At 40.5% G+C, this 12,606-nt stretch overlaps 1 protein-coding gene across 2 annotated transcripts in view; it reads right to left on the minus strand.

The window, feature by feature from the left end:
• USP12 (ubiquitin specific peptidase 12) overlaps positions 1–12,606 on the minus strand; it is a 61,848-nt gene that overhangs the window by 33,531 nt on the left and 15,711 nt on the right. For both annotated transcript variants that reach the window (XM_075919240.2, XM_075919239.2), the window contains exons 3-4: positions 10,799–11,012; positions 8,594–8,823 (exon numbers count right to left, since the gene is read on the minus strand). In XM_075919240.2, the coding sequence (XP_075775355.1) occupies positions 8,594–8,823; positions 10,799–11,012 (444 nt within the window). The remainder of the gene's footprint in view (positions 1–8,593; positions 8,824–10,798; positions 11,013–12,606) is intronic.

The raw sequence follows: 12,606 nt of genomic DNA on the forward strand, positions 1-12,606 counted from the left end.
AAGGTAGGGAACGGGCTTGGGTGGAGGCGAGGAGGTGGCAGTGGTGGGCTTGCGAGGAGGGGGAGGAGTGGAAGGAGAAGGGGCCTGGGAGGGGAAGGCACCAAGGAACAGGGGTGCAGGAGAGAGAGAGAGAAATGCCAGGGGGCCAAGTGCAGACAATGAGGGAAAGGGTAGGAGGGGAGGTGTCAGTGGGAGGGCGGACAAGGTGATGCTGGGAGAGGAGAGGAGAGGAGAGGAGAGGAGAGGAGAGGAGAGGAGAGGAGAGGAGAGGAAGGGCATTGGGGGCTGGAGGAGGTGCTGGGAGAAGGCTTGAAAGAAGGGGTGGGCATGAGAGAGGTGGGGATGGAGCAAGTCATGTGTGAGAGCACAGAGGGGCAGGAGGGGATGGGGCAAAGAGTGCTGAGGGGGTGGGTATCAGGGAAAGAGGGGGCAAAGGAGGCAGGGGCAGTAAGGGAAGGGGGAGGCACCAGGAGGGTGCAGGACTAAGGGAAGGTGCAGGTGCCAGGGGATTCTGGCGTGAGGAGGAGGGGAGAGCTGACCACCGGAAGCAGTACTGGACGGGGGAATTGGGGCAGGTTGGGGAGATTGGGGAGCCGGAAGAAGCAGGGCTGCCGGGAGGTGCGAGGTTGGGGGCAGGGAGGTGGCTGGGGAAGATGGGAGGGGGGAGAAGAAGTGGCCGCCGGAAGGAGGGCTGGATGTGGGCAGCGGAGCTGGCCAAGGGAGATTGAGAGGAGAAGTGGGGGGGGACCTGGCTGCCCGGGACAGGGTTGGGGGAAGTAGAGCTGGCCAGAGGCGCAGCGGGGGGAGCAGGGGGGAGGAATGAATCGCCCTGCGGGGAGTGGGACTCACCCGGCCATATGCAGATCTTGAGACGCTGCCCCTGTTCCCACCTACCCCCCGCAAAACACAAAGCATGAGTTAGTCTGGCCCGGGGATTCTATTGTCCCCCCCTCCACCCACCCACCCACCCACCCACACCTTGAGTAGTTGCCAACTGTCTGGCTGGTAGACACACACATGCAGCCTGAACACATTTACCAGCCAGACAGTTCGAAACTACAAACTGATACATCTAGTAATAATACAACTTACCTAATGAGAAAATACCAGACATGTTATATGTCTGGTATTTTCTCAGTTTGTTTTTCATGTGTTTACATTTTTGGGCTGCAAAAAGCAGTTATTGAAAAAAAAGGGTTTCAACTAAAGTAAAAAGTTTGGGAAACCCTGGTCTAACCAGATTTCTGTCTGTCTTACAGTCCATTTATCCAATCCATATTCCTTAACTTGCTGGCAAGAATATTCTGGGTGACCATATGAAAAGCTTTGCTAAAGCTGGCACTGGGGGTTTTGGGAGGACCAGAAACAACTTATTTGAATATTCATCATTAGATTAATGAATATGCAAATGACCATTACCAGCCCTCCAAAAGTTCGTGAATGGATTTACTGGTCCCCATGTCAAAAAGTTTGGGAACCCCTGGACTAGCCCAAAGTCACACTGCAATTCAGTGGCAGTGCCAAGAACTGAAGACAAGTATCAAAATAATTATTCCATTACCTTAATCAGAAGGCCATCCTCTCTCTCAAAATAACCTTTTATTGTTTGAAAAATCTACTTTTAGAAAAACGTTATTTATAGCAGTCTTGAACTCAGACTAGAGCAAACTGGCAAAAAAAATGTAAAATCTATCTCAAACAAAAAAGGAAGACAAAAGCTTTATTGTAAAATATTAAGTGCTCTGTGTAGCGCAAAGGCTTTCACCAGTAGAAGATATCACCTCTTTCCTTGTCTCGCTCAAAGTTCTATCATACCAATTAGAAATTAAAAGCTGAGCAAGTCTAAAAATATTGTTTTCAGTTTTGTTTCCCTTATGCTGCCCACATTTAAAATAGATCTTCCTATCTGAATAACCAAAAGACAAGCTCTTGAATACTACATTAAAATGAACATATTTTCCTTTTGGCAAATCTACTTTTCTACCAGAAGGAAGTCATGGAGGAAGAATTCGTTCCAATACCCAGAAATAAATTCAGCATCTCTTCTTAACCACCTTGCATAGTATAGTAGACTTCCAATAATCTGGAATCTTTGGAACCTAGTTGATGCCGGATTATTGGATATGCCGGACTATCAGGAGGTACTATAAGATGGTGTGTTTTTTATTTTTATATATATATATATATATATATATTACACACACACACACATACACTGTATACAATATATATTGTATATAAAGTGTTTTAACCCTATTTATTGTACATACTGTATACCGTATACTGTAATGTTTTAGTTTTTGTAACCCTTTTTTACCCATTTCGCTCGGTTCAGCTGCAGCTGCTGCTGCCTTGTGATTCGTTTTTTGCCAAAGCTCACTCACTAGGCTCTTGCCATTTTGCTGTTGGACTATCGGGAGTGCCATACAGTTAGATGCCAGATTATTGGAGTTTTATTGTATATAACTTCTGAAAATCATGTAATACATCCAAACTAATTGACCTGGAAGATATACTTGTGGCTCAATGACTTGGCTGAAAAGAAATAAGGCAAAACATCTAAAAAGGCAGGAATATGACTAGGATTACTACCACAACCAAGGAATCCCACACTGCTGCCCAAAAAGACATTCTAGATTAACATTACTGTACAGCTATAATAAAGTTTTATCCACAGCCCTAAAAAGGTTAATACTCTCCCACCACACATTTTCTACCTCTGTGCTCTCCTTTTCACTTACATAGCCCCCTATAGATCTATGCATGGTACTTATTTGAGTGCCTAATGTTAGAATATAGATATTCTGGCCTGCCTGTAAAGGCCTATACTTAAAGAAATTAGATGTATTCTTAACAGTTTGCAGACAGTGTGACGTTGTGAAAGATGCTCCAATTCCATAGTCTCATCACATCTGCACAGAGGGAAGGCAACCTGGTTCCCCTTTGTTGATATACATAGTACATAAAGGCTATGTAGTCTTCTAGTAGATGCATATCCTGGTCAAGGACAGTTGAAGGAATGTAGGTTTTAGCCCACATGCTGGCTAGCCTCATAGTGGGGCAAGAGGACAGTTCTTAAGAGGGCCTAATGAACACTGCTACAGAAGTCCTCCAGCAGGGATGCAAGATATTTACAATGAAGCACCGAAGGGGACACTATTTAAAGAATATCTTTATTTTCATAACACCCTTGTGATGTAGGAAAGTACTTTTACCCTTATTTTAGAAATGGAAAATTTAACAATGGAAACACTGGGGCTACGTCTAGACTACATCCTTCTGTCGGTAGAGGGATGTAAATGAAGCATTTCAAAAGTGCAAATGAAGCCGGGATTTAAATATCCTGCGCTTCATTTGCATAATCATGTAATGGTACTCTTTCGAAAAAATGCTATTTCGAAATTGAAACCGCAGTCTAGATACGGTTCTTTCGAAAACAGAGGCCCTTTTTCGAAGGATCCTATAAACCTCCTGTAAAGATCCTGTTTAAAAAAAAAAAAAAAGAGGTTTACAGGATCTTTCAATCCTAACCAGTTCCAAAGGACTGAGTTTGCCACACCAGGGGAGGTCAGCCCCTCTGCTGACAGACTCTAGATTCCCACAGGGTCTGACAGCTTATCTCCAAGCCTCGCTGCCCCAAGATGGTGTATACAGAGTGTGTGCGCATGTGCGCAATGGAAATATGTTCCTAAAATATGTTTTGATGGTAGCACTGAAAAACAAGTTTGTCCCAAACAAAGGAATGTTGATTTACCAGTTTACATGTGTGTCTAATGTAAATTGACCATAGCGATACCTTGGCATCTAAGGTTGTGTAAATTGACCATGGCAATTCCTTTACATCTGAGGTTACTATCAGTTATAAGGAGGATAAGGTGTCAACACACCAGAAGACCATGCAGTCTGAACCCCAGGGAGGCTAAGTCTACACTTAAAACATTGAAGTGCTGCCTGAAGCAGCACTTCAAAGTGAAAGTATGGCCATGGCACCAGCACTGGGGAAGAGCTCTCCCAGCACTCTATGTAAAGCCACCTAAATGAGATGCATAGCTACCAGCGCTGGAAGCCCGTTTACACTGTATAGCTTTACAATGCCATAAATTTGCTGCACATGGAAGAATAGGGAGGGGGTTACACCCCTGAATGAGAAAGGACTACACATCCAGGAAGTATCTCGAGAATGTTGGGGATAACTTCTTGGTACAAGTGCTGAAGGATCCGACCAGGAGCCGTGCGCAGCTTGACCTTCTACTCACAAACAGGGAGGAACTAATAGGGGAAGCAGAGGTGGGTGACAATCTGGGAAGCAGTGATCATGAGATGGTAGATTTCAGGATCCTGACCAAAGGAAGAAAAGAGAGTAGTAAAATACACACCTTGGACTTCAGAAAAGCAGATTTTGACTCCCTCGGACACCTGATGGGCAGAATCCCATGGGATGCTAACATGAAGGGGAAAGGAGTCCAGGATAGCTGGCAGTATTTTAAAGAAACCTTATTGAAGGCACAGAAAGAAACCATCCTGACGCGTAGCAAGAGAGGCAAATATGGTAGGAGACCGGATTGGCTTACAGGGGAAATCCTTGGCGAACTTAAGCACAAAAAGGAAGTTTACAAAAAGTGGAAACTTGGACAAATGACAAGGGAGGGGTTTAAATGTATAGCTCGAGAATGCCGGGGGGCTATGAAGAAACCAAAAGCGCATTTGGAATTGCGACTGGCAGAGGATGTGAAGGATAACAAGAAAGGTTTCTACAGGCATGTTAATAAGAAGAAGGTGATCAGAGAGGGTGTGGGGCCCCTACTGGATGAAGGAGGTAACCTAGTGACAGATGATGTGGAGAAAGCTGAAGTACTCAATGCTTTCTTTGCCTCTGTATTCATGGACAAGGTCGGCTCCTAGACTAACACGCTAAATGACACAAGATGGGATGAAGATGGACAGCCCTTGGTGGGTAAAGAACAGGTTAGGAACTATTTAGGAAAGCTAAACATACACAAATCCATGGGTCCGGACTTAATGCATCTGAGGGTACTGAGGGATTTGGCAAATGTCATCGAGGACCCTTTGGCCATTATCTTTGAAAAATCGTGGCGACGGAGAGATTCTGGATGATTGGAAAAAGGCAAATGTAGTGCCCATCTTTAAAAAAGGAAAGGACGATCTAGGGAACTATAGGCTGGTCAGTCTTACCTCGGTTCCTGGAAAAATCATGGAAGGGATCCTTAAGGAATCCATTTTGGGGCACTTGGAAGAGAGGAAAGTGATTAGGAATAGTCAGCATGGATTCACAAAGGGTAAGTCGTGCCTGAGCAATCTGATTATCTTCTATGATGAGATAACTGGCTCTGTGGACATGGGTAATTCAGTGGATGTGATATACCTTGACTTTAGCAAGGCTTTTGATACAGTCTTCCACAATATTCTGGCCAGCAAGTTAAGGGAATGTGGATTGGATAAATGGACGGTAATATGAATTGAAAGCTGGCTAGAAGGCCGGGCCCAGCAGGTAGCGATCAATGGCTCGATGTCAGGATGGCAGTCAGTTTCTAGCGGAGTGCCCCAAGGTTCGGTTCTAGGACCGGTTTTGTTCAATATCTTTATTAATGACCTGGATGAGGGGATGGATTGCACCCTCAGCAAGTTTGCAGATGACACTAAGTTAGGGGGAGAAGTAAATACGCTTGAGGGAAGAGACAGGGTCCAGAGTGACTTAGAAAAATTGGAGGATTGGGCCACAAGAAATCTGATAAAGTTCAACAAGGACAAGTGTAGAGTCCTGTACTTGGGACGGAAGAATCCCAAGCATTATTAGACGCTGGGGACCAACCAGCTAAGTAGTAGTTCTGCAGAAAAGGACCTGGGCGTTACAGGGGATGAGAAGCTGGATATGAGTCAACAGTGTGCCCTTGTAGCCAAGAAGGCTAATGGCATATTAGGTTGCATTAAGAGGAACACTGCCAGCAGATCCAGAGATGTCATTATTCCCCTTTATTCAGCTCTTGTGAGGCCACATCTGGAGTAGTGTGTCCAGTTCTGGACCCCCCCATTACAAAAAGTATGTGGACGCATTGGAGAGGATCCAGCAGAGGGCAACCAAAATGATTAGGGGGCTGGAGCATACGACCTATGAGGAGAGGCTGAGGGAGTTGGGTCTGTTTAGTCTGCAGAAGCGAAGAGTGAGGGGGATTTGATAACAGCCTTCAACTTCTGAAGGGAGGTTCAAGGAGGATGGAGAAAGGCTGTTCTTAGTAGTGACAGATGGCAGAACAAGGAGCAATGGTCTCAAGTTGGGGTGGGAGAGGTCCAGGTTGGATATTAGGAAAAACTATTTCACTAGGAGAGTGGTGAAGTACTGGAATAAGTTACCTAGGGAAGTAGTGGAGTCTCCATCCCTAGCGGTGTTTAAGTCTTGGCTTGACAAAGCTCTGGCTGGGTTGATTTAGTTGGGATCGGTCCTGCCTAGAGCAGGGGGCTGGACTTGATGACCTTCTGAGGTCTTTTCCAGCTCCATGGTTCTATGATTCTATGATGATGTTTAAAAGTATCTGTAGGTGAGAAAGTTATCTTGAACATGGACTGTAATCTGTTAAGTTTTAATCACTAGAAAAAGTGTAATTATATTTGTTGTAATTGTAACCATTTTGTTTCTATTATCTCTGCTTTGAATCACAACATTCTTGTTTTATTATAAATTCATCTCAGAGCCATTAAGTGAGGTATGGATTCTCAGCTAAACCAACAGGCTGCTGTATATTCCCTCTCTGGAGGCAGAGGGCATCCAGTGGCTTGAAGCTACACAGAGGCTGGATACCACACAGTGAGCTGCAATGGCTGCCTGGTTCTCTCATGGACTGGTATAATGCCTTCCCATCAGCTATTAAATGGTTAAGAAATGTAAACTACTACACCCGACTTGATCATCTAAGAAGATGCAATTTTTAAGTTAAATATTTTACAGTCCTCAGCCTAAAATATTTATTTTATGTAGGGGACTTAGTTTAGATTTGAGCTTATCCTCTAAACAGTAAGCACCTGACAGTATCTTGGAGAAGCGACGAGGAGTCCTGTGGCACCTTATAGACTAACTGAAGTGTAGGAGCATAAGCTTTCGTGGGCAAAGACCCACTTCGTCAGATGCATGTAGTGGAAATTTCCAGAGGCAGGTATAAATATGCAGGCCAGGATCAGGCTGGAGATGACGAGGTGGATCCAATCAAGGAGGATGAGGCCCACTTCTAGCAGCTGATCTGGAGGTGTGAATTCCAAGAGAGCAGAAGCTGCTTTTGTAGTTAGCAAGCCATTCACAGTCTTTGTTTAATCCAGAGTTGATTGTGTCAAATTTAAAGATGAACTGTAGCCCAGCAATTTCTCTTTGAAGTCTGGTCCTGAAGTTTTTTTTGCTGCAGGATGGCTACTTTTAGATCTGCAATTGTGTGTCCAGGAAGATTGAAGTGTTCCCGTACAGGTTTTTGTATGTTGCCATTCCTAATATCAGATTTGTGTCCATTGATTCTTTTATGTAGGGACTGTCCAGTTTGGCCGATATATATAGCAGTGGGGCATTGTTGGCACATGATGGCATATCTTGGAGAGAATCATCTCTCTATATCAGAGGTGGGGAACTTAAGGCCCAGGGGCTGGCTTGCTGGATGTGGCTCCCGGGGCTCAGGGCTGCAATATCGCTGGCACTCCAGTCCCCCACTGTCTCCCCACAGGGCTGGAGCATACAATCTACTAGCCTAGACCACACTAGTCTATGGTGTGCGAGGGGAATGTAGGGAGTGTCTTTCTCCTTCTCAGTTGGGGGCCATGTCAGTGAAGATTTGTTTTTTGGATTTTTGCTTCTCACTTGTGTGCAGCCCTCAACGGATTTTTCTGTGGGTCAGAAGCCGCCTTCCCAGAAAAGATTCCCCACCCCTGCTCTATATGCAAGACTTAACTATCTTTGTAAATGAGGGAAAATGGGCTAATGGACACAATTTTGAATTGTGACACAATGGAATTCTGTCATACTTATTTTCATACTGTTAAGCAAAATTTAGCAAATGAAAAAATGATCAAGTTCAGCTGGGAAATATACTTAATTATAGAACATAAGGGTGCATACTGAATGATAGCAATGTTTTAAATCTAAATCTGAAGTCAGATTTAATAATTTACTATTACAGGGGAAATTATTAATAATGTAAACAAAAAGGTGAATCATATATAATCATCCAAAAGTTTAAACCTTGGTTTTAAAACATTAACTAAGTTCTGAAGTAGATCATGAAAGTACAGTTCAAATGCAGATTTTTCATTAAACATTATGCTCAGTACTCTTTTATTGACCAGTAAGGGTCCTTTTCCACAATTCATTCAGTGATCACTTATTTTAAAAAATTAAATCACCCTCTAATATTAAATGGAACATATAGTCAGTCACATTTAAAGATTACCAAAAAACCCCCAACAAATTAGCCTAGTACAACTACCTGCATGAATTCTGAAACTAAACAAGTAACAATTGTAATTTCAATTATTTTAAATAAAAATGGATTCCTGGAGGTATGAAATAAGAATTTCTTCTATAAAACAGATATGCACTTACAGTTTCACAAGTAAGACATCTGGTTTCATTAGTTAATGTTCCCTGAAAGATCTCGTGAACCCAGGTTGGGTCTGGTGTGCTGTTATTGTTTTCATTGTCAATACTGCCATTAGGTAGACGGCCATTTTGTTTTTCCTGTTTTCTCTCTTCTTGTAAAATATCAGCAATTGTGTTTAAAAGATAGTTTAGGAACTCATGAGCATCCTGCTGCATGTAGTTATCAAAGAGCTCTAAAACATGAAGATAAAATAAAATATTAAGCAATTCAATAATATTTAGGATAAGAAGTCTGAGGAGAAAACTTCAAAATGTGACCCCAGTGCACTCTAATGGCTCAAAAAGCAGAAGGCAAATAAAAACACCAAATTTATTATTTTTACATAATCTCTCAAGTTTAAAGCCACTCATGAATTTTGGCGAACCTGATTAATGATTTTTGAACATTATAGGCAAAAATTTGAAAGTGACCTGAAAGTGTCACTTTCACTCCTGTTTAAAGTCAGTTTCTATTCTATTATTTGTAGGTGCAATATAAATTCATGGGGTTTTAACCTAGTAGGACGTTTCCAAAGTTAAATGATCTATTCAAGCTTGGTGAACTGCAAAAGAGTGATAGAAGTTAATCTAGGTTTTTCTACAAGTATTTAAATTGTATTCAAGAGTTAGAAACAAAGTGAGAATATATTAAAATTTTTAACTCTAACCAGTAGCCCTTATCTGACATGACACACAATGTGAGAACTTTAGTTTTAGAGATGAGTGGGGCTAACATTTAATTAATTCTCTTTTTTAGTAAAGGAATTAGATACAGTACTCCTATCAGCTAATTTCTAAACTATTATCTACAAAAAAATCCTAGAATTTTCAGGTGCCTAAGTGTTCCCTGAAATCATGATTAATGTTCTCCCTACCACCATCACCCTTTAGCAAAATCTAAAATGGTCTCCTGTGGATAAAAAGATCTTCATCTTTCAAGTTTGAAAATCTAGCATCTTCTGTGAGCAGTAAGTTCACGTAAGGCTAGAAATGAATTGTTATGCTATCCTTGAGTAGTCTGTCTTTACTGTGCAGTCGGTCTTTACTTTCATATTGAAATACGTGAAAAAAAGTTTAGAAATATGGCTCAGGACAGATTATACAAGTATGAAAATATCTATGATATGAGAATGTTGCCATATTTAACTTGTATTAAAACTTGTAGGGAAGTTTTTATTTAAAGATTACCTGTAATTAGTTTAAATAAAATGTACAGTTTACAAGAATTATTTTATATTTCCTCCAAATCAAGTAGGGGATCTATTGCAATCTTTAATTATATTTTATGATATAGAATTATGTCAGATACCATCCTAATCAACAAGTATTAAATACTAAATAAGAAGTACTAAATACATGAAATGAGTTTTTACAACACTAGAATAGTAACAGTTTCAGTAACTGACTTTTAAAGAAGAGTATATTCATCCTAAATTGAAATGGTAGCTCCTAAGTGTTAAATTTAGTTCAGTTCATGTTTATATAAGTTGCAATCTTGCAGTCCAAGTCTTATAATGGAAAGACAGATCTTCAGAGCTCATTTCACACTAATTGTTTTATTTAATTTGTAATATTCTTACAAATAATTTCCAACATTCTGGAACAACAGGAGGTTTCAAATTATTTGATTTTAATACATGACCTAAGACATAGGAACACAAGAATGGCCTAATTGGGTCAGATCAAAGGTCCAATGGGCCAAAGACAACAAACATAACAGGTAATCATCCTATCCTTGTCACCCATTCCCAGATTCTGGCAAAAAGAAACTGTGCTTCTGCCAGGTTTCGAACCTTTACTATAGTAATGTAAATACAGACGTAAGATAAAAAAACATAGCAAATATTGGAGGCTTTTAACATGGTGATTTTTTACAAAAATGTACAAATTCTACATAACAAATATTGGAGGCAGTTTTGTCAAAGCACTGACTGAGCTCAGGTCTCTATTAAAAAGAATATGGGGGGAAATAAAGGGATGAATCCTACCTCAAAACAACTAAACTCTTAGGCTCTAATCCTGTGTCATCTTTTCTGTCTTGTACAGAACCTAGCTTCTTATATATAGTAAATCTATTTTATAAATTAAAAATGTATTTATACAGTATTAATTTCAGTATTTATCACAATTGCATATTAGTAAACACATGATAAAATAAAAATTAAGTACCGTTTTCTTTTCGTAATCTTGTTATAAACTTCTTTGGAGGTATTACTCCAACTTTTTTCTTCTGTGTAGCTATGCTGTGGAAGAGATCGGCTAAACATGTAAGAAGGTTCTCTTTTTTTCTAGGTTGACTCTTGTATGCTAGGACTTTTTCTCGAAATGGACGACAAAAATAAAGTGCTTGAAGAACTGAATTGCAGTAGCATGTGTTCCCAAACTATAAAATAAGAAAAAACATCATTAGCTTGTATTATATTTCTACTTTGAGGCAAATTTTTAAAAAACCTAAATAAGAACATAAGAACAGCCATACTGGGTCAGACCAAAGGTCCATTTATCCCAGTATCTTGTCTTCAAGCAGTAGCCAATGCCAGATGCTCCAGAGGGAATGAACAGAAACAGATAATCATCAAGTGGTCCCTCTCCTGTCATACATTTCCAGCCCCTGGCAAACAGAGGCTAAGGACACCATTCCTACCCCATCCTGGCTAATAAGTATTGATGGACCTAATCTCCATGGAGTTATCTAGTTCTTTTTTGAACCCTGTGAAAGACCTGGTCTTCACAACATCCTCTGGTAAGGAATTCCACAAGTTGACTGTGTGCTACATGAAGAAAAACTAAATGTAAAAGCAAGGGCAAATTTTCTGGAAGGCATTCCTTGTTAATTCTCAGAGAGCAAAGGCAGCAATATAACTAATGTGGAGCACTGCAGATAATTCTGACTGATACTAGATTGTATTCTCCTGTTTGTAATATTATCAATGTTTTACAATGCTGTGGAACTGTAAAATATGTAATAAGTGCACAGTATTTACTTAGTGTCAAATACACAGCATAAAGAATAAACTGAGACAAAAAATGATATCTGCCACATTAGTCAAAATACCAATCTGTCCAATAAGGAACAGTGTGTAATGTAGTGTTTATAGCAAAAAATTCTTTGATACAAGTGGGTGGGTTTTCAAAAAATGGAATTTTCTAATAATCATTTTTATTTGTTACCAAAGTTATACAATTGGCTCACTTATTGAGAAGCAGGTTATGCACACTCTCTTTGGGGTTGGAATGGCTCAGATTCATGAGTTAACAGAAAAACCAAAGATGTCAAGCTAGTTATGATTGAAAAAGTATGGTGATGATGCTCTCATTCTTAGTGCAGAGTTGTTGCAGAAGGAAGAAAGCAGACTCTTAAATGAATTACATTTTGAAGGAGATAGACCAGTGGATTGAAGTTGACAGTGTCGGAAAAAAATGTATGCATGGTTCGGAACAAGTCTCCCCATCTGTAAAACAACAACACCGAATACCTACACACATAGATTCTGTGAAATGTAGTTAATATTTGTACAGTATTTTAAAAATATAAAATGCTATTTTCATTATATAAATAGTATAGTTACAAATATAGGCCCTCAAGGGGACCTCAGAAGGTCACTGAGTTCATCCTCCTGAGCTGAAGCAGGACTATGAATACCTAAGACTATCCCTGATAGGTGCTGTCTAACACAGTGTTTCTCAATCAGTTGCCCGAGTACCCTAAGGGGTACTTGAGAGAAGTCTGGGAGGAGGGGGGTACATCAACACAACTGAAATGTGAAGAAAACTTATTTTTTTGTTTTAAGTTTTACAGCACTATTATTTTTGTACTTTTTACACCCAAAAATGTCATTGCCCACCCTGCTACGATTAAGTTGTTTAAACTAATGTGTTGCAACGGTAGAAAAAAAATGTTGTGTCTGAAAACAGTAGGTACTGGGGGTACTTTTTTTTTCCAAAGGGGGTACTTACAAATTTTTTTTGAGAGAGAG

The sequence above is a fragment of the Pelodiscus sinensis genome, chromosome 1 (genome assembly GCF_052426305.1).
Source record: "Pelodiscus sinensis isolate ZL-2025 chromosome 1, ASM5242630v1, whole genome shotgun sequence".
Classification (NCBI taxonomy): domain Eukaryota; kingdom Metazoa; phylum Chordata; order Testudines; family Trionychidae; genus Pelodiscus; species Pelodiscus sinensis.